The sequence below is a fragment of the Lepisosteus platostomus genome, chromosome 7 (assembly GCF_059453375.1).
Source record: "Lepisosteus platostomus isolate fLepPlt1 chromosome 7, fLepPlt1.hap1, whole genome shotgun sequence".
Lineage (NCBI taxonomy): Eukaryota > Metazoa > Chordata > Actinopteri > Semionotiformes > Lepisosteidae > Lepisosteus > Lepisosteus platostomus.
Genome location: NC_142617.1, coordinates 29,408,543 through 29,434,300, shown reverse-complemented (window position 1 = coordinate 29,434,300; position 25,758 = coordinate 29,408,543). Strand labels below are relative to the sequence as shown.

The window sequence follows — 25,758 nt, the reverse complement described above, 5'->3', positions numbered from 1 at the left end:
AATAATTATTCATAACGCCCAACTTGTAAGTGATTTATTGCAATATACCCTAGAAGTTGTTATAATCGGAGGCACATTAATTCTTTGTTCTCTGGCACAGCTTTTTTGAGAGGAGTAACAATCCAGGCAGACTTGGTTAAACAAATATTTATTACAATGACAAGACTCAAACTACACTACACACAACATACAACACACAAGTTACTTTATGTACTTTACTTTATGTACAGAGGCCCAACATTCTGGTCACCCAGAAAACCCCAGACCGCTACTAAGCATTAAACTCTTAATACAGTATGCCTATAGAGGCCACACAAGAGATTAGCTGCCTTCTAACTAAATACAATGCAACCTACAGTTAAGAAAAGATAAGATTACTTTGTTGGCCATATACAATTTATTGTACTAGGAATTTGTCTTTTCACATACCCCAACTTGCTCTCCATGACAGACAGGGAAAGAAGCTTGAGGTCAGAGTGCAGGGTCAGGTTTATACAGCACCCCTAGAGCAGTTGGGGCTAAGGGCTTTGCTCAGGGGCCCAGCAGAGTACGATTCCTCTGCCAGCCACGGGTTATGTACCGACGGGTTACGTACAGCCTTCCAGCCCCAGCTGCAGATCCTTAGCCACAGAGCCACAGCACCACCCCTAAATCTCTGTCTCTGCACCCCATATGCCACAAAATAAATGGGAGCCTATATCCTTATCCTTAAAAAGTCACCCTAAGCAGGAAAGATGTTTCTAACTCAGTTATTTTTTACCCAGGAAACCCAAGTTCCTTAAAAACACAGAAAAGCATGGACTCTCTAACAAGGTTAAAATGCTTAGCTCCAGTCAGGTTTTGTTTGGATAATCATGAAGTATGGGGTTTTTGCCTGGCACAAGTTTCAAGTCCCAACCCCTCCAGACTTCTCTCTCTTCTTCCTGCTTCTCCTCTTCTTGTTTCCTCTTCTTTTTTCTTCCTCCCTTCTCCTCATGTGATCTTATATTGTGTGTCTGTGCTGCTCCTTGCCAATCATTAATCCACAACTTACCTAGGTACTGTATACTAAGGTAAACTTTACAATTGTTCCTGCTCAAGGGATCCCCCACACCTCAGCAAAGGTGAAGTGTTTACTCTTTCTAATCTGATCTAATCTCCAACTTTAGTCTTGTGATTAGTATGCATTTATTGTCCCAAACTTACATTGAAAGTCACAATTCAGACAGAAAACAGTAAGGCTTCAAATGGCTTACATCTCATTTACATTAGATATTGTGACAGTGGTGCACACCTCCAACTGCACTCCCTATTCCGTGACACGTGGGAATGTGCAGCCACCACACCTGACGCTAATCAGGTCTGTGCTTAAAGATCCCTACGAGTTCGCGGATGGTGTTCAACCTTAGAACCAGGGTATTTGCAAGCCGGCTACAAAAGATTATTTCCCTCTTGCATACACGATCCTCTTGTATACCAGAAAACGATTGCCTTTACAGAAGACTACACAAAGTCGTAAAATCAATTAGCTTCACTCGCTGATGAAGAACTAGAAACACTCTGCCGGTGCTCAGGCAGTACCTCTTTGAACCTGACATTATTACATTATCATACAATTTGTACATCACAGAATGAACAAAACACAATCTCAATCACAGTCTATGCATTTGACATAAAAAAGCATAAAACAAAATGGCAAAAAGCATACAAAAATGTCTGAATCCCTGCTACAAGGTTTGTGCAATGCTACAAATGTACAAGTAACACCACATTATTTTCATACAATCCATGCCACAGTACACATGCAAACATTAACAGCTCTTACTAACAGACTTTGAAGTATCACCAGCTTAACAGGTCAATTCTATAATGTCCCTAAGATTGTACTTAATTGGAACATACTGGTTATCTTTGAAAGTAGGTGCGTGGTAAGCTGTAAAATCAATTAGCTTCACAGCATCAACCACCTCTGTGTGTTGTGCAAGAGTAGGAATGTCTACTTCATATTAATGCTGGGCGATAATTCGATAACAATAATTATCGCGATATAATTTTCCTCAATATAATTTAACAAAAGTTCGATAAATGTTCGATACATATGTTTATGCTTTGCGCATGAAAATACTGCGCGAGTGCGCGTGCGTGTTGCAGACCGGGCAGCTAACGTGGTGTTGTTTACCCACACGGTGGTGGCTGACAGGATTGTAGTTAGAGTGGAGAAATGAGCGACACTGAAGCAAATGTAGTGCTGCCAACGACCAGCTCGAAGGATGATGACATCGTCGACAGAAAAGGTCATTCAACTTAGTTAATTTGGAGATATTTTGGCTTTTTACGATCAGACATAAAACAGAGCAGCGTGCACTGCAAACTGTGCAACACCACGTACCTATTTCACCATTTAAAACAACATCACCCGTTAGAACACGCAGAAAGTAAAAAATTACAGTCACGAACTAGTGTTGTTAGTGGAAGGGGACCACCTATAAGCACCAGGCCAGTATTCAGTGAGACTACACAGCAGCAAACCATAGTAGCATCATTTTTGAGCACCGTGCCTTACGACAAAAAAACGAAAAGACATCACAAATGCAGTTGCATATTGCATTGCAAAAGACATGCTTCCCATTAGCACTGTCGAAAATGAGGGATTCAAGAAGCTTATCAGAGTCCTTGACCCCAGATACGAGCTACCTGGTCAGAAAGATTTTGCACTGACTGCACTTCCTCGGCTGTATGCAGAGTGTAGGGAGATGGTAGAGCGGCAGCTGCAAATGGTGCCATTCTTCGTCACTACTTCTGATATGATCCTTTAAAGCACTTTAAACTTTGCAGTCTGTCTGAGCCATCTTCTATGTGTGTTTTATCACACTGCAGTATTTAATTTTTCTATTAAGATTTATTTTGTAAATTTTACTCATGCATATTTTGACATAAAAAAGATTTGAATACTCTCTACCTCAAATTTGTTTAATGTTTCTGCTGTTTTGCAAGTGTTTGTTGTGTTCTTAAAATAAAGAGTTGTTTAATTTACCAATTAACTGTCTGGTTTCTTCAACTTTCACTCAGGAGAAAAGATCTGCCTTTAAACTTGAAAGAAATAATGATTTGACATTTATCGTGATAATTATCGATATCGACTGATATGAAATTTTTTATCGTGATAATATTTTTGGCCATATCGCCCAGCCCTACTTCATATGCAAGCAAATCTTTGTTAAAAGCCACAGTGTCATAGGATTGACAATCAAAGCAATTGAAAGAATTGTTTACCAGCCAGATATCTTTGATCAGTCCAAATACTGGTAGATGCTGGTCTATACACTGCTGATAATCAATGACTTATGACATGTTTACTTGTTTCCATTAAGAATAAGCTATTTGAGTGATATCACAGTTTGTATGTCACTAGTACCAAAGTAGTCTTGAAGTTTTGACAGAATGTATTTTAAGTTTACTACCTCTGATGTTGGGCCCAGTTCCTTCTAATTTGAAAAAAAATGGGTGCTGCCTTCCATTTACATTGTGAGAGTATTCAAACCGTTGATGGTGCTGCACTAATGTTTTACAAATGTTTTTAAAATTCAATTTTGAAGCCCAGCTTTTAAAAAATCTGTTTTGATTCAAACCTCATACACATATGCTTAATTATGTGACCCACAGACTTAATTTGTGAAGGAAGATGTAACAAATAATGTTGTTTGAGTATAATACTGTTTTCTGGGAAAAGTTGTTTGAATGTTTTCAAATACTTTAAGCATTTTAATTGTTTGAAGGGAGAGGACTGGTGCAAACAGAATTTGTGTTATCTCAATTCAATAATGAACTGTACAAACACACTCTCTTTCACATCATTCAGCAAAAATGGTAGCATTTTCAAAGGGATAAGCATTTGCCCTGAAGACTGTTTTACTTTCTTATAATTTGCGGTTAACTTAGAAACAGTGATGGGACATGGTCTGTCTATTAAATCAAGAGACAAGTGAGGGAAAGTGTACATTGCTGAATTAAATGCTTCCAATTCTATCTGCCCACTAAAATTAGATGTTTTATGAGACACTTGATTTCCATAGGGGCAACCCCTTCCAGAATAATATGCATAATATCATATGGAGTCTGTTCAATAAGATTGAAGCCAGGAAAATCAACTAACCTGCTTCTTCTGTTGATCCCATATGTGGTTTTTAGATTGTTCTTGACAAAATCTGTGCTGGCTCTCTCTATATCAAGACACTGTCCCAAATGGCGCTCTATTGTTTTGTTAAAACAATTTAAATCAGAATTAGTCTGCATATCATCTGATGTACACTCACAATGACTACATTTACAAAGAGCAAAACCTGCATAACCTCCTTAAAACCTGCAAATTCATGTTGAGCCAATGTGTCCCCACAAAGAGAAACCACTGCCCCTATACATAATAATTTCACCAACCACTGTTTGGATTTTAACACCATGGTACAAGATATCTAAATCTTTTTGGATTCTATTTAAAATGACATCCACACCATGCTGAGACAGCTGCAATGGCTAGAAATCTAATTGCTGACAGCTTTGACATTCAGTTTACTTTGGATCTGTATTTCCTGAAGTGTAATAAACCATTAACAGTTTGTTCTTAGTTGCATATGATCCAAGAGGATTACATATTTGAATTTCATCTGTGTACACAATCAACTGCAAAGCAGAATGTCTGATGGAGAAGAGTGGGTGGGATCTAAGTCTGCCATCAACAATGTCATACAAAAATCCCTCTTTACACCTCTTAGGTATGGAGCTGATCATTGTAAATATCCTGGTATCAGAAAATAGCTCCTCAATGATCTTGAATAATGGCACATAAAATATTCTAGTATTAATTGTAAGAGCTCTTGAGTTGCCACTCTTAACCCTACATGCAGTACATGATATGAATACCTCCTTAGGCTCAATTGGGTTAAAACATTTCTGAATACTACTGCTCTGTAGATGTGTAGATGAGACTTTCAAGAAGGGGTCTTTAAAATAATCAAATACTGCTAGGGATGCCATTTGTAGGTCCTCCTTACTTCCAGCACGAGTGTCAAAAACATTCTTGATCTGTTCCCTTAGGTAATCTAGAAGGTAGGCTTAGTACTGTTTCACATCTGCCACAACATTATTGACATTCCCCTGAAAGCAAAAGACAAGTGTATGTGTAAGAAAATGCATTATCCATCTACTTCTTGGGCAAAAGTTACATCTTTCAGTAAGGGTTTTATAGTTGACCTTAAAAAGTGCATTTACATGGAGTATACAGTATATTAAAAGAGAATAAGAATTGTTTTGTGTAATACCCGATATAGGTAACATCTCTCACAGATATTAATGACAACTGAATGCTGGAGCATTCTGTGTCAGAATACCAACAGGAGCCTCTCCCTAGTGACATGGGTATGTCCAGTACATCCTGCACTGATGGTGCCACCTGCTCATCATCCAAGATAACGTTAACATAGCTGAAAAAGATCGGGATGTCGTCATTTTCTTTCCCAAGCCTAGTTGGATCCCCATATGGAAAGGTAAAGTGTCTTGGTGGGTGACCACTGGCAAAAAAAAATTATGTTTGCATTTTAGATGGTAGAAAAAAGAGTTGTAAACTCTATAATCTGTGGTACAGCCATCTATCCTACAGGTAATGTGAAAATTCGGGCTTCGACCATGTACACAACTAATGTGTCCCAGAAGTGTTCTCAAAGTCAAAGCCACAAATACTAGGCATATAACACAAGGCCAACCCATAAGTCTTACCAATTATGTCAGTAGATGACTGGCAGGCTAACAGAAAGTGTAGATGATTATCCTATGTAGGTAATTTGGCACCTGAAGTTAGAGAAAATTGTTAACGGGCAATACCATTACATCACACAGTTGCACTTGCATAATATGCTTATTATCATTATTATTATTATATTATAATATAAAACACTAACATAAAATAATATCAGCCCTGTTGAAAATGTATTACATATGTATTAACAGTATTATCAGTATTCAATATGACATTTTATGTTTTGTTTTCAAACGCAAATTGTGTGGAGTAGAAATTTTTACTTCCTTCCCCTAGCTTGTTTGCATTTTCCGTTGCAAGCGCGAACCACTAAAATAACATTTTAGGCAGGTTTTGGTGGAGCCTGTTAGCTAGCCTACCATAGAATTAACCTTCGGCAGCAATTGAGAGGACTGAACAACTTAAGGTCATTTATCACAGTAGTTTAAATGTTATTTACATGGGATAGATGCCGGGTAAAAAAAAATTAATTGGCTTTATAAAATATATCTCATTCATTACAACCTAACACGTTTTGTTAACTGGTCAGTAAGTTACAGTAGCTAACATTACCATTCAAATGGGGTAGGATAAAACATGCCTCGGGTAAATTTGCTGGCCGTGGGACTATGATACACAACAACTGATGTTAACATTAGACGTTTTTTTGGTATTTGGCAGTTTTATTGGTTAAAAGCTAGCTAGCTAACAGGGTTCTTCCAGCCATGTTGCGCTGATGAGCAGTAGTGCAGGTGGGGGAAAAGGACACAATAGCTAGCTAGTGATGTACAGTAGTTGCAGCATTCAACAATTTTCTGTCAGGTCTGTTTTTTGTTAATGTGACTATTTTGAGTTAGTTTTGAAAACATTGGTCATCTTTTACACTCCAGATTGCTTTGTCCTGGTAAAATGGGGAAATTAGATTAGACTGTGTCAATTTTAGAAGGTAGGTAAATCAAGTGAATATCTTTTGACATCATTGATGATTCACCAGTGTGAGCTCCTTACGAATGAAATTTTGATTAGAGCTTTCTTTACTAGTTGCACTAACATTAATTTAATTTACAATAATAAAAAATGATCAGGGCAACACAATATCACTGATTTTAGAAACATGCTTTTGGTAAATGCTCCGCTCTCTTACATTACAGCTGAAAATATTACTGATGAGCTGTTATGAAGATTTGAGGGACCTTCTCCCAGGGCCAGAGAACTTCCTGAGATGAAAGTCCATTTTGGAAGCAGTGTATCCAGAGTCAGAGGTAATAATTTGTTTCTGAATTAATGAATGAGGTGTATTGGGAGGAAAAAACTCAAAGTCAATGATAACTTCATCTGAAAATGCATACTTTAAGAGTAGCAATAATGAAAATGCACTTGGATAGCCAAATTGTTCTAACAATTTAATAAATTCTATAAAATTGTAAATAATATTGTGGTGACATGAATCATATTGAAGCTTGCATAATGCTGTGAAAATGTTTGTACACTTAGTTTTTTGTACAATTGTTGTGGTTCAAAATGATTTTAAAATTACATTATTTTAATGTTTAGTCCTGTGCAATGCTATCTATTATGCTAAAGTAATAAGACAGTTATTTATTTTTATGAAATCATAAAATCCAAATAAATGAAAAATCAGTTTTGCAAAAGTACATGTTTCATCAGGGATTGACACTGACAAATACTCAATCAACATTTCTTATGCTGCTCATATCACATATTCAGATTGCACAGGTTGTTGAACATTATTTACTGTTCAGATATTTAGAAATTACTAGTAAAAACGATATCAAAATGATTCTTGGACATGGCATTCTTGCTGTTTTTGTGCAGGAGCTGTCCTCAACTTCAGAAGTTGCTGTAAAGCCTGCAGGGAAATGGATAAGCCAGCCCTGGACATCTACACCACAAAATAAGACTCCACGGAAAAAAATAAAAATAAGCAGTCCAGACTATGTTGTTTATACTGATACAGAGCTGGAGCAAGTCAGCAAATATTGTTTTGAGCTGCAACGTTGTGGCAGGGAACACGAGTGTAGTATGTCCAAAGAGCTCAGATGCCACTTAGTCAGAAACACCATGACAAGCATGATTTCAATCCTTCGAGCTAATGAAATGCAGGAAAGGGGAGAGTCAAAGTATCCCACTCGTGAAAAGCTGTCTGCTATGGCCAAAAGGTTGATTGATTACTATCAATGCTGAGGTTTGGGTAATTGGTTCATCTCTTGACATTGACTTTACATATGTGCAATACAATTGTATGTAATGTCAGAACTTTTTGCTCAGGTACTGTAAATGAAGTTGCTCTATTTAAAATTGTGAATATACACGTCTTTGACATCTAGAACTAATCAGTCCTAATGTTCATTTTATGCCACAGGAAACAACCCTCCCAGTCAAAAGACTGCAGAATGTCAAGACACCGCAGAAGTCGAAGAGCCCATCGGCAGAGACTGTTCGTCCAAGGAACCGTCATCTAGAGTTTAAACCAAGTGACCAAGAATCTGTGGTGACTCAAGTGCATCGGCTATGATCTATGATCCCTCAGAGGAAACCACCCCAGAGCAGGATAGTGATAGCAGCACAAGTAAGTTGGGAAGTTCTCCCTGCTTTTGTGTGAATGTTTCTGTTGTTTATCCAGTGCCTGGTCATGACTCCTGGAAAGTGCAAGCCAGGCACTATAAAACCCTTAAGGAGATGTGGAAGAAACCTAGACCAAACCAGGATGACTTGGCTGATCTCTTGGATCTCAAGTTTGAGTCAAGGAGAGCTTTTATACACTCACGTTCACTCAAAGAAGAAGAAAAAAAAAAGATTGTGAAGATTGTTGAAGCATATCCCTACTTCAGAGACCAGGAGCATGTGTTACTAATTCTTACATTGACTTTATAATTGATGTCTGCTCATTCTGTCAGAGTAATTGAACAACATTTCAGAACAATCTAGCTTTTTGGCCAGTATTAAAGCAACTCTGCCACTGAGCAAAACAGGTCCCCTAAATAGATATATCAAGTGTTTCCCCTCACGCACACAAGGACACACGAGTAAGTGTAAGAGCACAGAAGTACACTGGGATCAGAGCATTCACCAGCTTCTGATTAGTCCATACTGCACTTTTTGCCTGCTTGTCCAGACTTTAAGTCAAATTGGTGTTTGAAAGTGTTTGCAGGTTTCATTGTATTAAAAGATCTCTTGATTTTTAACACTCAGATTATGGATGAACTGCGACGAATACTAGAGGCAGACAATAAGAACTTCTTTGACCAAATCAAAGTCAGATGGGAAAGCTTTCGCCAAAATACCCTGTTCTATGGACTGTGGAACAAGTCTCTGAAGCCACCATTGATTCTGGATTAAGGTAAACATAATGCACATTTAGAGTTTGGACTAAACTGAAATTTTAAGTTTCACTTTTGTTTGTTTTTTTTTTTCATTTTCAAAATGGCAGTCCATGAGTCACTGGTGCAGAGCTACCACTACAACATAAGGTTGATGTGACAGAGGGATCTCTGTCACCGTCCGCAGACAGTACAGTACACGACACTTATTATCCATCTTAAGTTACACATGTTCTTACTTACACTTTCCTGTCAGCTAGCTAGCTCATGAGGGTGCACACTCGGGGCTTGGCTAGCAGTTTCCTATTTCGTACACGCAATACATTACCACCTCTTATTTCAAATTCAATTCCTGTTTTGCATCCATATCCCTCCAAGATATACAATAAGCTACTCCCATTACCTTATGGTATTGCAAACAAAGACTGCATAACGGTTCCAGTCAATGTTAACTCTCCTGTATAGGCAGTAAGGTACTGTGAGACTTGGCCTTCATGGCCTTCACTACCCCATACTCTGGGTTTTAAAGCAGATATTACAATTTGTAATAAGAAATTGAAAAAAAATCGTTATAAAGGGTGCAAACCTTTGCCATGAGCTGGATGTTTCTTTTGTGTTACAACTCATGACCTGGGGTGATATCTGCTTTAGGTTTTGTATGTTCTCCCCAGGTTTGCGTGGTTTTCCTTCAAGTGTTCCAATATTTTCCCACTGTCCAAAGACATACTAGTAAGTTAATTGGTTTCTGCAAAAATCAGGCCTAGTGTGAGTGTATGTAATATAACAGAATGAACTTCTAATTGGATAATGTCTTGAAAAATCTTTAAATGTTTTACAGTAATTGTCACAAGGTCACTTTATTCACAGCTCTGAGTATTCCTTATAATGGAAGCCTTTGAAACCTCTGAAGGTTTTCTGTTTCCCTGGTGTTAAAAGAAAGTAATACATTGAAAACATGAAGTAGTATTATGCATCATCTTGATTAAGACCAGAAAGCAGCTTGATGATTGCAGGCAAATGATCATTATCCTCCATAAGAAAAAAAAAGATACAACTCCAATTTACCACAGTGTTTGAATAATATTGGGAATTGTCATATGAAATGAAAATGGATGTGCAATATTGCTTGAAGCTCATGTTGAGAACATTTTTAGCTCACTGTTGTCATTGATTCAGCTTGTATAACAAATGTTTTGGGGTTGTTTTGCATCTACAGTTGAAGATGCTTATCCAGAACTGCATTTTAAGAGACATTGATAATATTTATACTATACAGTATTTGGGATTTTTTATCATCTCCTGTCCAACAGAATAGAATTGGGTGGAAACAAGGAGGGAAACATCTGCCACTAAGTTTCCCACATTTACGTATTATCCCTCAATGACTGCTGACAGAGTTTTGTTAAAGATTTAGGAATAACATATTGTTTCCTGAAGCACAATCATAACAACACCCTCAGGACCTAATTTTTTTGTCTTTCTGGTACCTGTATGACTTTTAAATGCTAATATTCATTAATACATACAGAACCACAGATCTTTGTCTTTACTTAGTCTGAGACACATTGGCTGTTACTTTCTTCATACAAAAATTAGTGAAATATTAATTTAATTACATGTGTATTCATCCAGAGTCATTATATATCTAAGGTTTGCATCTAAGTTTGTATCTGAAAGCCCCAATATGTGTAACAATGGCAGTGAGATCTCTGCTGGACAGCTTTTCTTTAAATCCACTGTACTAATGTTGTGTTCACGCTCAATCATAGCACATGCAAATATTTTTTTCAATAATGACGAGATATAAAATCCAAGAGAATGTATTGATGGGATCAACAATGTTATCCTTTAAGAGAATAATAGTTCAGCAGTGACCTATTCATGAAGAGAGAGAGGCTCTGTCCGCAGATGATAAATGGTGGTTCAATTAGCGCCAATTGAGATCTGTGCACAGAACAAATGCACCCTACTCTGTCAGACAACACAGAAGATACTTTATGCATTGCCAGTAGGTTATGATCTTTAGAGTATTTGTGTAACAGGAATCTGACAATCAGAAGTTTAAACTATGAATACTGAAAACCTGTACGTAAAACAGTAAAATATTAAAGTGTAAAAAGGAAAAATGAATTTACAAGACCAAAAAAGGTTTCCTTTTTATTTACACCTTTATATTAATTTGTGAGTCTAACTCTACTGGTGTTTTACTGCTGTTAGATATGGCATATTAAAGCTACTGAATGTGAGGGACTACAAAAATGACATGTTTTGCATGTATGTTCAACAAAAGCTTACATTTTGGTAAATAATTAAAAATCTGATTACAATTGACTACTAACCTGCTGTATGTGCACCTATTTTTTTCTTTTCAGATAAAAAGAAGGGGAAAAATCTTGAGTAAAAATCATTCCTTCCTCCTGCAGAAAAAACACGAACCCAATATATTTTAATTAATGATTAACACTCTTCACTTCCAAATATTTTTCTTAATACCAGAAATACACCATGGCCATGAAACACAAAAGCAATAATAAAATAATAGAAGCTTTCCACTGTTTTTTTATTATGCTCTCCTTTTCCTTAGAGATGTGTATTTTAGTGATCAAACAAAACAATTATACAACATCTCCCTCTAGTGGTAGATTAAATATGGTGAATGCCTTAACTTTTTCTTTGGCTCCACTACTACCTGTCCAATTTGATTTCTTTCAAATGTTCTGTAATAGTTATTGACACACTATCAGTAGTATTATTACAGTGTTTTTAACTTTGCAAATTAATTTTTGGAGGGTCTGTAAAAACAACAACTACTACTACTACTACTACTAATAATAATAATAATAATAATAATAATAATAATAATACATTTTATACAGTACCGTATGTAAACAAATAGCACAGAAACCTTAAAGAAATGAAAACTTATAAACATCTAGAAATGTTTGTATTAAATACTTTTAAAAACATTAGATTTTTCTTGTTAATCAGAAATTGTTTTTTATACTTTGTATTTAGTTTTTTACAAAATAATTGAACTTTGTGTGACTGCTGTGATAAAAAATACTGTCCATAATGTATACAAAATATATATATATTGATATTCATATTGAAATCTTTAAAATTGAAGCCAGTTTGAAGGTGTATGTTTTCTGAGTAATCAAAATATTTGGAATACTGTTAAACATTGAAACACATTCCAATTACAACTATTTTTGTTATGAAAAATTCAAGGTCATCTTGCCCATTAGCAACAACATCTAAATAATGAGTAGCAATTAACGATTGTCTAGAGAGTCAGGAGAATAGTCTCTGTTCCATCAGGCTGAATGGAATGTCCCTTGTTTGGAGCCATGAACAAATGCCAGGTCATTTCTTGATGTCCAGCCTACAAGAACCTCACCATCGCTTTCTGGTGCTGACTATCCCCAGTTTGGATCTTGACATTTAAAGTCTCCCACCTAGATAGCTGGGACACCTGCTGTTCCTATATTGTACCAAGAGGTTTATAGATTTTATCTAAGCTGAATCAACCAACCTGTCAGGATACTGTATATGGTTGTTGCCAGATTGTTTGCTTGAGAAATGTTGGTTCAGGAATTAGTGGTGCTGCTATGTTTTGCATGTGAGTAATAGCATAAGTGGTCATAACCTTTCATAGAGACTTGGCTTGCCTCCTCTGTTCCAATATGGGTTTCCTGCAGGCAGATAGTATCAGTGGTGTGTTGTGCTGCAAGAACTTTGATGAGGCTCTGCTTGGCTGCTAACAGGCCCTCAAGTTTAGTTGAAGTATTAAGAGAGCTTGTCAGGCTCTGATGTACTTTTCATTTATCTTGTTGGCTTTGGGATTCTTTTAGGCTCCTCTCCTGCAGCTTTTCTTCAAATTCAGTCTTCTAGTCAGATTATTAGCTTTCCCAGGTATACCGGTAACTGATTGTGGAATCACTTGAAAACTGATCCATTGCTCCCCTTGCACCAGCTTAAGTAATATAGGGTTGATTGGTACAGTGGGTATAGAAAGTCACCACCACCTTTCAAAATGTTCACCTTTTGTTGCCCTAAAGCCCCCCAAAAAAGACAAATAAAATCAGACTTTTTCCAGTTTTATTTACAAAGTGTACCTTCCAACATCCAAGTGAAAAAAGAAAGCAACACTTCTGAAAAAAAATAATTAAAAAGTAGAATAAATGTATTGGATAAGAGAACACACCCCTGAGTAAATACTTGGTGGAAGCACCTTTTTGTTGAATTATAGCCTTGAATCTGTTTGGATACATCTCTACCAACTTTTCACACCAAGAGGGAGGAATATTTGCCCATTCCTTCTTAAAGAATTGTTCAAGCTCAGTCAAACTGTGTAGTGACCGTTGATGGACTACCCTCTTCAAGTCATTCCAAAGATTTTTCAATGGGATATAGATTGGGGCTCTGACTAGGCCACTCAAGGACATTCACCTTCCTGTCCTACAGCCACTGTACAGTTTCTTTGGCTGTGTGCTTTGGGTCATTGTTATGTTGAAAGGTGAACCATCTTCCCATTTTCAATTTCCTGGCTTAGGGCTGCAGGTTGTCTTCAAGAATTTGCCAGTATTTTGCACCATCCATCTTCCCTTCTATCCTGACAAATGCCCCTATTCCAGCTGAAGAGAACACAAAGCAGGATGCAGCCATCACCGTGTTTTACTGTAGGAATGGTGTTCTTTGGATGGTAAGATGTATTGGGTTTTCGCCAGAAGAAACCGTTTTGCATTCTGTCCAAAAAGTTCTATTTTGTTCTCCTCTGACCACAGCAGCTTTAAGGGTGCTTTTAAGCAAAACATAAATGAGACTTGATGTGGCTTTTTTTAAAGAGTGACTTTTTCTTGCCACCTTCCCATACAGGCCAGGGTTGTGGAGTGCTTGTGATATTGTTGTCATATGCACACAACGACCAAATCTTTGCCATAAAGACCTGTAGCTCGTTTAAGGTTGCCATCGGCCTCTTGGTAGCCTCTCTGATCTCCTTCTTGCTCAGCCTTCCAGTTTGGAGGGACGACCTGATGTAGGCATGGTCTGGGTGCTACCATATACCTTCCACTTCTTAATGATGGTCTTAACTGTGCTGGGATACTTAAAGCCTTTGAAATCTTTTTATACTCATCTCCTGACTTGTACCTTTCCACAACTTTATCTCAAAGTTCTTTTGAAAGCACCTTTCCACCTATAGTGGTTTCTTTGCTATGAAATGCACTTCCAAGCAGTGGAGTCCTTTAGAAACAGGTTTTATTTTAAACTAATCAAAATCACCACAGTTGATCACAGGTGGGAGCCAATACGTTTCTTATGTGAACTGTAAGGTGATTGGTTATACCTGAGAAAGTTTACAAATGCAATTGTATGGAGAGTGTTCACTTATCTAATAAGGTATTTTACTGTTGTAATATTAATTAATTTTCAGATTGTTTTAGAATTTTATTTTCACTTGGCTAATATGGGTTACTGTGTGTAAATAAAAATGGAACAAGCCTAATTTAATTTGTTTTTATTTTCATCGAGTCATATAATAAAAGGTACCAATATTGAAAGGGGGTGGTGACTTTACCCACTGTATTGACTAAAGCATAATATTACATCAAAAGGAAGTCTTTCACTCATTAGTTGCCTGTCTGAGGGAACTGCATAAAACTGCATTTATAACATAATAAAGCGTGTAATTAATTTTCCAATGTCATGTAATAAATATGAAAAATGGAAAAAGACACAGAAACACATCTATGCAAATTTACTGTAAATTATGATCATCCCCCTATAAACATATACAATAAATAGCAGCTGTTATATCATGTAAACTCCATTATTTAATGATTTTCATATATACCCTAATACAAAAATACAACGATTTAATTTAATTATGCAAAAATATTTTCTTCTCATTTTTCTTTACTTTCTACAAGATAGCTTTCCAGAGACTATGTATTTTTCTCTTGTAGCTTATAAGAATTAATATAATAGGTGTTATAATATTAATTTTACTTATAGTTAATAAGTAATTTCATTTAGTATAATACCACACACCTTAAGTACTAAGAACTCCAACTTCAAAATCAAACCTTTTGTGGTAGCACTTTAGAATGTGATATTAAGTGTTTATAAATGTTCTAATAATAATGAACTAACAGAGATTCATAGTTTATTGAAAATGAACAAAGTATTAATTAAGGGTTAACAAAGGTATTGTTAGACCTGTATTAACTGTAATTTTCATACTTGTACTTTGTAAATGTTTTCTTAAAATGGATTTAACACAAATTCATAGTTTATAGAGCGTGAACAACACATTAACAGAAACATGAATTCTATGCTCTGTAGAAGAGCAACACAAGCTGTCTCTGGTGCACCTAAGTGCTTCATAGAACAGCCTTTGAAGAGATTCACTGCGTACTCATCTACAAAATCACAATTGAAGGTATACTAGATATATTTTCAAACAAATGTCAAAATGTTTCCAATCCATCCACTTGTGATACTTTAGCTGCTTAGTTACAGGATTCCATAATAAAATAATTATCAACTGATGTTATTTACAATAAAAGCAAGTGGTGTTCTTACTATGTATTCTTAGAAAAGGATAAAACGTTATAACCTTTTATGAAGTACAGAATATAAGATTAATAATGTTAGAACAAGCACGTTAAAACCAGAACCCATGTAAGTTACCAAGTTAATGACTTTGATGCATAAAATATTTATGCATAATTAAAACATTTATGATAAAGCTGGAAGGTTGTGTACTTTTGTCCAACTTTATTAGCTCAACCTGATGGTTTTACAAGGTGCTTCTGGATACTTTTATCATATTTCACCTAACTGTACCTCAATATACTGCACCACGTCCACCACGTTTTAACACAGTGTACCTCGCTCTTTTTGAATGGCTGGATCTGTAAATGCAAAGTTTTTTAAAGCCACTACTATATTTTTTATGATTAAAATCTTAAATTAATAAACTCATTTCTAACAATAAAACCGAATTAATATGTATACTATATTGATGTTTTTATTAATTTTATCACAGTATGTTAAAAATTCACTTTATATTTATGATCTATCAAGGTCATAGCGGCTACTACTGTAGGTTCTAGTGACATCAGATAAAAAAACTAATGAAGATCGTTTACCCCCTGGAGAGACCGATAAAACAATTTGGCGTTAGCTATGCAGTCATTGAAAAGGGTGCAGTGTTGCAGAGATAGGCATATTTGCTAGATTATGCAAGGGTATAAAATATGTAAGTATTTTAGGCTACGCCTAAACGTCCTGGTGTTACAAGAAAAAAATTAAAATTTTAACTCCTAATTAGGACAAAGGAATAATTATTTTTATTAAATGTCATAACAAACAACAAATAACATAACTGTAACAAATTATGTCAAGTTTCACTCTGAAATAACTTTTCTCAAAAATTAAGCTTCATAACTTTTGAAGTATTCATTGTCACATTAATATATTTTTCTTAAATTACTTTAGTTTTAAACCAAATTCATGGGGCTCATAATATAATAATTTAGGAATGTCACACACACACCTAAAAAATGCACAGGAACATATATAAAGCTAACAGTATATACAAAGTTATAACTAAATTTTACTAAAGTTACAAACATTTTACAAAAAGTTACTTTGGTCCTCATTGAATGTTTCCACCGTCAGTAATCAAAACACAACACCTGCTGTGCACACCACAATCTCACAAGCAGGTGTGAAATACAGTAGGATTAATAACTTCTGTTTTAAAAGATTTCAGATTTGCTTCAAAGTTTTTATCTGTTGTAACTGTTAATATTGTTAACTTAATGATGAATAATGGTGATTGTTTCTCACCTAATATTCTGAGTCATGCACCTATGTTGTTGGTTCAGTGTACACTATTACTCAGAGGGTCGGTCTTCAGTTGAAAAAAATATACATATGCTGTGTTGATATTAGTGGTTTTATAATAGAATTCACATTTGTATTCATTCATGGCAGAATTTGTCTTACATCATGTTAAATCACATGTAGGACTTTTTTCTCCCAATCAGGATTTTGTCTCCTAATTAGAACTTCATAAACTGCAGTATGTAGGACTTTTGATACTACTCTCGTATTGGATAGGCTTCATCAAGCACATATTTGTAAGTAGCATAAACCTTTGTGTGGCAAACGGTTACTTTCCAAAGTATTTTGCATACAAACACAAAATAACAACAATTTCAATGAATAACTGTATGTCAAGCATATAGTTTGGTATAGTCTAATCCGCATGAATTTTGTCATATCAGGCTCCAAATGAAAAAAGGCAGTATATTTGTTAGAAGTAGAACTTGCACATTGAGTGGAATTGAACTGTAAATTTTCCAAATGGCAGACCGAGAATTCTACCACTGAACCACCAATCTGTCATTCTGCTTGAATGAACTAAATCCACATGCTGCTTTTTCCATTACACTACAAAGAAGTATAAGTATATAAAAATGACAAATAATTAAAACTACCAAATAAATAATTGCTTACAGAGGAAGTCAAACCAAAGGGACATATTTCGAAAAGAAACAATATGACTAAACAACTGAATTACTGTGATAAACACTAAAAACATCCTCTTATCAATCAAAATTTTGTCATAATTATTGCAGTGTTATTGTGGCAAACGTGTAGTTTCCCTAAAGAAAAAACATTTATATAGTGCAGATTTGTACAGTATCAGCTGCAGCACAAGCGGTACTGTATATAATAGGTAAGTCATTCTATCCCCACTATAAATTCTTCTTTTTAAAATGCTTTTAGATATGATATGTTTTGACACTATTATAATATATATATTTTAATATATTTTATTATCAAAACATAAAAATGTTTTCTAATTTATACACAAATACTAATATTTGTTAATTTCCCTAATTAAAAAATTCTGTTGTGTTACTGTACAGTATAATTAGCTCAGATAAGCACTAATGGGTTAATCCACATTTCATTTGTATTGTTAAAATAAGATTAACTGTACATTGTAGACCATGTTAAGCATTCACTGTGCCACCTGGCAGTTTTACAAAGTAGTGCAGTCAGATTATTTAAAAAAATAAAAAGGTGTTACATGTTACCATGCAGTAAAAAGCGGTGTGGCGCATTATGCCTCGAGCATTCCGAATGTCTGCATCTGTATGTACAAGTCAGGGGTAGAATAAATAAATAATAAATTGGTGCTTCCAAGTCTACTGGACAGCCTCTGGGACAACTTATCTAGTTTCTCCACACCCACTATGGAAAACATTGGTCCTAAAACAGCCATGCAGTGTGGCTCAGGATCTCCACATACTTTGTTTAGGCATAAAATCCATCCAGTAAACACTGTGTGCCCCAACTCCCATACAGGGACAGTCCACAACACATTGGTTCTGAGGATTAATGCTGTCCCCCTCCCAAAAAGGAAGTTGACAGAACTCTGCCAAGACACATGGATCTGTTACCTTCTGGGGTACTGAAAGGGAGAAGATCATGACCGGATATTAGCACATAAACACATGTAAAATGGACACTTGTCAGAATCAACCAAATTTACATTTGTGTTGTTTCAGGGGATTAAAGCTTTGAAAACTGATAACAAAGTAAGACATTCTCAACTCCTTGCCTTTTGGTAACAATCACTTTGATATATATGAAACTTTCTAATTTTTCAATATACATGTGTCATTAAAGATATTGGTGGGAAGATGGGTAGTGTCTGTAAAAACAGTGCCATTTAATCCAAAAATGTATTTCCTTCAAATGTTTCAAACTACAGTGCCTTCTGAAAGTAATTCAGACCCCTCCACTTTTTCCACATTTTGTCTTTTTTGCCATCAATGAACAACCAATACCCAATAATGACAAAGTGAAAACAAGTTTTTAGATTTTTTGCAAATTTATTAAAAATAAAAAACTGAAATCTCCCATTTACAAAAGTATTCAGACCCTTTATTATGACACTCTAATTTGAGCTCAGATGCATCCTATTTCTTTTGATCATCTTTGAGATGTCTCTAGAATTTGATTGTAATCCACCTGTGGCAAATTCACTTGATTAGACATGATTTAGAAAGGCATATTCCTGTCTTAAAAGGTCCCACAGTTTACAGTACATGGCAGAGTAAAAACCAAGCCATGAAATCCAAGGTGTCATGGGTGACCCGCTGAGCAGACTGGAAGATTAACCCTATGTGGTACCTTAGGAGGGGTAGAGATGAGGGTATAGTTCCTGGAGGGAATGAGGGCTAGGCTAGAGGTGAGGTCCGAGTTGAGTTCCAAGTTGAGTACCGAGTTTAGTAACAAAAGGTAGGTGAGTAGGTTTCCAATCCAGAAGAGGGCAAGGCAGAAGTTGTAGTCAAAAGGCAGTTCCGAGATTCAAAAGGTGTAGGTCAACGAGAAGGCTTCCAATCCAAAAGGGCAAGATAGTAGACATGGTTGAAGGAAGGTTCCGAGGTTCGTTATGAAGAGATGAGGATGCAGAAACAAAGGCGAGGTAGAAAGTCTGAAGAACGACCAATACTGGGTGAAGAACAGAGGCTTCTGGAGGGTTTAAGTGTTGTGCGAGGGAGAAAGTGCACTGATTGATGGAGTGTCGTGGTTGGCTGATTGGCAGGAGCAGTGTTGTTTACCAGAATTTCTCTAGGCTGGAGTGTGGTTAGCGCGAGTGTGGTTAGTGCGAGTGCGCTTTCATGTGAGAATGTGGTGGGATGAAGGCGTGACACACAGAACTCTCCGTAGACCTCCGAGATAGGAATGTGTCAATGTGTCAATCTGGAAAAGGGTATAAGAAAATTGGCAATGCATTGAAGGTTCCCAGGAGCACAGTGGCCTCCATCATTGTCAAATGGAAGAAGTTTGGAACCACAAAGACTCTTACTAGAGCGGGCCGTCCGGCCAAATTGGGTATTTGGGCAAGTAGGAACTTGGTCAGGGAGTTGACCAAGAACCCAATGGCCACTCTAACAGAGCTTCAGAGTTCCAGCGTAAAGATGGGCGAACCCGCCGGAAGGACAACCATTTCTGCAGCACTCCATCAATAAGGTCTCCATGGTAGAGTTTGGACAAGGATGAAGATTCACCTTTCAGCAAGACAACGATCCAAAACGCACCGCCAAGTCAACGCTGGAGTGGCTTCAGAACAAGTATCTGAATGTCCTTGAGTGGCCCAGCCAAGCCCGAACTTGAATCTCATAGAAAATCTGTGGAGAGACCTGAAGATTGCAGTTCACCGACATTCTGCATCCAATCTGACAGAGTCTGAGAGGATCTGCAAGGAAGAATGGAACTGCCCAAATCCAAGTGTGCAAAGCTGGTAGAAGCATACCCAAAAAGACTCACAGCTATAATCACTGCTAAAGGTGGTTCTACAAAGTACTGAATAAGGGGTCTGAATACTTATGAAAATGGTATATTTCAGTTTGTAATTTTTAATAAATTTGCAAAATTCCTAAAAATGTGTTTTCACTTTGTCATTATGGGGTATTGTGTGTCGATTGATGGTAAAAAAGAATCAATTCATCCATTTTGAAATAAGTCTACAACACAACAAAGTTTGGAAAAAGCGGAGGGGTCTGAATACTTTCTGAAGGCATTGTATGTGTGAGGCAGTTAAAGATCATTATAAATAGATGTACAGTGGTAATATAGATGATTATTTTGAGAGCTGCATTCATAATCTGAAATTAAATGAAATTATATTTTCTTCCATATACAGTATCTTCCATATATCTTAACTATCTGATGGCTATTTGACATAAGTCATCAGATAGTAAAGACAAAAATAACAATTATTCAAACTATTGTTAATTAACGTACTGTACATGACATTTAGCACCTCATTTAAAACCAAAATATCAAAGCTTTTTTTAGTTTTAGTGACTTTCTCAAGCTAAACCCCTTGTACAATTTAAAGCATACCATTTTAAAACCTTTGTGCAAAGCATACCATTTTAAAATTGTTTGTAACTATAAGATTAGAATTTTGAACAGTTTTAAAATGGTATGCTTTGCGAGATGTACAGCTTGAGAAACCCCATAGGATAATATAACAGTTGTCTAAACAAGTGTTTGGGCACCAAGAAACCAGCTCAAAACCTTCACTTTACCACTTGAATATTTTTCTCTAAGTATTGCATGAAATTTTTTTAATCACTTTCCTGTTCAGCAAATCATATGTTGAATAGTTTTGGAGCTGAAATATTCAAAAACTTGTTTCATTGTATTTATGTCTTTAAGTCTCTTTGTCTTTTTGACTGTAAGTTTTATAGTCTTATTAGGTAAATTCTCAGTTTAGTAGGTCTTTCATTTAATTTCAGATTTTCCCTATTTCAGCAAAGATTTTTTAACTTGAAATCTCCACATCATGCCAGATTTTCAATCTTTAAAGTTTCTATGGGTGTGGAGATCTGTTATGAAGCTGAACATCAAACTAAGTGCAAGTCATAAAACAATCAGACTTGCACATCCAAACATTTAGTAAGTTTTCTAGTTGGTTTCCTCATGGTTCACACACTTTTGTTTTTATGCTTTTAAGATTTTTTTAAGCATTTAATTATCTGAATTTCAAGATGTACAGTGTCTATGAAAGACTATTCCCCGTGGACTTTTTCACATTTTATTGTGTTACAGTATGGAACCATGATGTATTTACTGTAACTGATCATTTTTGCCACTCATCAACACAAAGTACTCTATAATGTCAAAGTGAAAAAAATCCAGGCATTTTACTTAATTAAAAATAAAAAACAGAAAATAATCGAATGCATAAATATTCATCCTACCCAGAGTTAATACTTGGTAGGATCACGTTTGGTAGCAATTATCTCTTTGGGTAAGTCTCTATCAGGGTTGCACATCTTGACACTGGAATGTTTGCCCATTCTTCTTGGCAAAATTGCTCAAGCTCCATGAAGTTGGTTGGGGACCTTTTGTGAACAGCAATTTTTCAGTCATTCCACAGATGCTTAATTGGATTGAGGTCTGGGCTTTGACGGGGCCATTCAAAGACATTAACCTTTTTGGTTTTAAGCCACTCCAGTGTGGCTTTGCTTTATTTTTTGGGTCACTGTCCTGTTGGAAGATTAACTGACTTCCAAGTCCCAGTGCTCTTGCGGATAGCAGCACGTTTTCCTCCAGAATTTTTATGCACTTAGCTCCATACATTTTTCCTTCTACCTTTGAGTTTTCCCTTTCCTGCCCCAGAGAAGCATCCCCAAAGCATGATGCTGCCACCACCATGCTTCACTGTAGTGATGGTGTTCTAAGTGTGATGTGCTGTTAGGTTTGCACCAAACACAAAGTTCAATTTTGGTCTCATCAGACCATAGAATCTTCCTCCAAATTGTTGAGTCTCTCACATGCCTTTGGGCAAACTCCAGCTGAGATGTGATATGAGTTTTTTTCAACAAAGGCTTTCATCTTGCCCTCTTTACGTAGAAGCCAGATTTATGAAGTGTGCTTGCTTTTGTTGTCTCATGCAGAGTTTCTCCCATCTCTGTCATGGAGGGCTGTAAATCCTTTAGAGTTGCTGTAGGCCTCTTGGTGGCCTCCCTTACTACGGTTCCTCTTGCCCAGACACTCAGAGGATGACCAGTTCTGGGGAGATTCACAGTTTTTCCATATTTTCTTACCTTTTTAATGATGGATTTAGTATAGTGATTAGACATCGCAAGACAACAGAACGAGAGAGTAGAAGGCGGGAATATATGGCGTAAGGGTGTAGTTCATAAAACAGCCAAAAGAATATAAGAATGGCTCTTTATTAAGATACACAACATTTATGGAGATGAGAGATGAGTACTTGAACTCAAAACGAGCAGAACACTGCAGATTTTAGTTCTCTTGCTGGTGGAACTGAACTTTTAAATTTTCGGACTGTTCGTTTAGCTTGCGCCATTGCCCAGCTTTCTACACCGCTTCCACTGAACTTCGGAGCTCCGGATTTGTATATGGAATACAAGATACAGTATGAATTGAGTCCTACAGATTTTTTTAAATAGCCAGTGGATCTACAGAAGCTCTGGATGCCGTGAGACGTGCTACATTACTGCACTGTATGCAGCGGCTGTGCATCAGATTTCTGCCAACCTCCCTGGAGAAAAAGGTACATATGAACATACTGTAGCTGCCTTAGACACTTACTTTACACCACGGAGAAACGTGGTTTTGGAACGGCATAAATTTAGACAGAGATCTCAGTCTCAGGACGAATCTGTTGACGCTTTCGTGAATGCACTAAGAGAACTGGCTAAATCGTGTGGCTTTGAAGTATTGGAAGCTGACATATTAAGAGATCAACTTGTGAAAAAATGTGCACATAAGAGACTGCGTGATAAATTGTTGCAGGAGGAAGGACTGACTTTAGAAAGATCCCTTATAGTTGCTAGAATTTATGAAGCAGCTCAAGCAGAATCAGAAATGCTTTCTGAACACAGTGACAAAGCGAGAGAGAATCATGTTTACTTCACAAGAAACACTGAAAGGGTCGCTCGCTCAAACTTTAGAAACAAAAGACGAGCAGCAGGACACAGTCAAGCTACAGACATGGAAGAACAGGGGACTGCTGACATTAGATGTTACAAGTGCAGACTAACAACGCACAAAGCAGACAAATGCGGAGAGTGAACAGCAAAATGTCTATGCTGTAAGAAAACAGGGCATTATGCACGAGTGTGTAGAAAGAAAGACAGGAAAAGAAAGTTAATACAAATAAGGAAGGGACAAAGCTTAAAACAACTGATAAACCAGTGAAAGCATTAAACCTTCTTCAAACTTAGATGAATTTGTTTATTCCATTGACCCTGAAAGTAAAGAAACTGTTCAAATAAATGGCCAAGAGATAAAAATGGTGATAGATACAGGAAGTGGAAGAAACTTCATTGGAGTAGAACTTTTCACACAGAACTAAACTTAAGCAGACTACTAAGAGATTGTATGCCTATGCACAAATTAGTCCACTTCAGTGTACTGGCTACTTTAAGGCACAGCTGAAATGGCAGAAAAATGTAATAAAGGACAAAGTCTATGTAATTGAAGGAAATGTAGAAGCATTGTTGGGAAGAAAACCATGTTTTGATCTGAAGATTCTGAATGTAGGAGACACTGTCATTGCGGGTGACCAGTCTTCAGAGAGGTTTAAGCGTTTAGCACAGAATATGTGTCACTCTTTAAAGGTTTATGACAGATCAGGGGTTACAGTCACAAGGTTACAGTAGATAAGAAAGTTTTGTCAGTAGCTCAAAGTCTGAGACGAGTACCCTATCCGATGATAGAAGCTGTTAATCAGGAGTTAGATAAAATGCTGGATGATGGAATTATTGAAGACGTGGTGCAGAATGTATCTCAAATATTCTGATAATACCTAAAAAAGACACCAAGGATGTGAGACTGTGTGTTGATCTGCAAGAAGTGAATAAAGCAGTTATCAGAGAGAGACATACAGTACCAACGGTTGACAGCATATTGCAAGCTGTGCAAGAAGCCAAAGTTTTTGCAAAGTTAGATGCTCAAAAAAGGTTCTGGCAAGTTGAGTTGACCCCAGAATCAAGACACCTGACTACCTTCATCACACAAAGGGGTTGTTACCATTTCAGAAAAGTTCCTTTTGGCTTGTTTAGTGCCCCAGAGACCTATCAGAAGGCTATGGACTTGATGTTGTGAGCAATGCCAGGTGTTGTATGGTATATGGATGATGTTTTAATACATGTACATGTAGTACATGTGGAAGTGTACATGTGGTAAATAAAGAACAACTAGAACAGAGGCTCAGGCAAGTATTCCAAAGATTCCAAGACAGAGGTTTAACTTTAAATAAAGATAAGTGTATTTTTGGCCTAAAAGAGATTGAGATACTGGGATATTTGGTCACTGCAGAAGGAATACAATTGCTGAAATAAAACTTCACCGAGACCTGAGAATGTTGCACTTTTGCGCTCGTTCTTAGGCACTGTAGATTCTTGATTAAATTAATTCCTAATTATGCAGATATATCAGAACCCCTTAGAAAACTAATGAGGAAAGGACAGAAGCCTTTGTTGAGTTGAAAAGAGTACTTTTAACTGAACCATGTCTGGCAAACTTCAAACTAGATGCGCCAACAGTAGTGATCAGTGACACGAGTCCTGTAGAACTTGGACCAGAACTGCTACTAAGTCAAGAAGATGGACAGAACAAGCCAGTGGGATAGGCAAGTCACTCACTTAGCCCAACAGAAAGGCGTTACTCTCAAATAGTGTGAAGCCTTGGGTTGTGTTTGGGCAGTGGATAATTTTAGGACATGGGGAGGCAAGTTCACACTTCAAGTGGATCATAAACCATCCCCAATTCCAAAAAGGCAACATTTTTACCACCCAGGATACAAAGACTTGGATTGAGATTACAGCCGTATGATTACAAAATTGAACACATAATAGGGAAAACCAATATTGCAGACTCATTGTCACATCTTCCTTTACCAGACACAGTAGACAATGGTTATGTAGAAACCTAATGTATGTTGATAGAGTGCTTTCAATCAGCATTTATGAACTGCATGCACTGACACTTGAGGAATTTAAGCAATCAACAAATGAAGATGACACATTGAAATTGTTGATGTCTATAGTGGAAAAAGGACTCTGGCCTAATCCAATT

At 36.6% G+C, this 25,758-nt stretch overlaps 1 protein-coding gene across 1 annotated transcript; it reads left to right on the top strand.

Annotated features, from left to right (window-relative positions):
* The first annotated feature begins 2,597 nt into the window (after nt 1-2,597).
* On the top strand, nt 2,598-9,127 carry LOC148658500 (uncharacterized). Its single transcript, XM_088641839.1, has 4 exons — nt 2,598-2,735; nt 8,151-8,279; nt 8,321-8,632; nt 8,981-9,127. Exons 1-4 carry the CDS (start codon nt 2,598-2,600, stop codon nt 9,125-9,127), a joined length of 726 nt encoding a protein of 241 aa, XP_088497965.1.
* The last annotated feature ends 16,631 nt before the right edge of the window (nt 9,128-25,758 follow it).

What these genes read in the sequence shown, in the direction of transcription:
- LOC148658500 (XM_088641839.1), top strand. Translation starts at nt 2,598, where the DNA reads ATGCTTCCCATTAGCACTGTCGAAAATGAGGGATTCAAGAAGCTTATC. An exon ending in ATGCAGAGTGTAGGGAGATG is followed by an intron (nt 2,736 to 8,150) that starts GTAGAGCGGCAG and finishes TTTATGCCACAG; the next exon opens with GAAACAACCCTCCCAGTCAA. An exon ending in CAAGTGACCAAGAATCTGTG is followed by an intron (nt 8,280 to 8,320) that starts GTGACTCAAGTG and finishes GATCCCTCAGAG; the next exon opens with GAAACCACCCCAGAGCAGGA.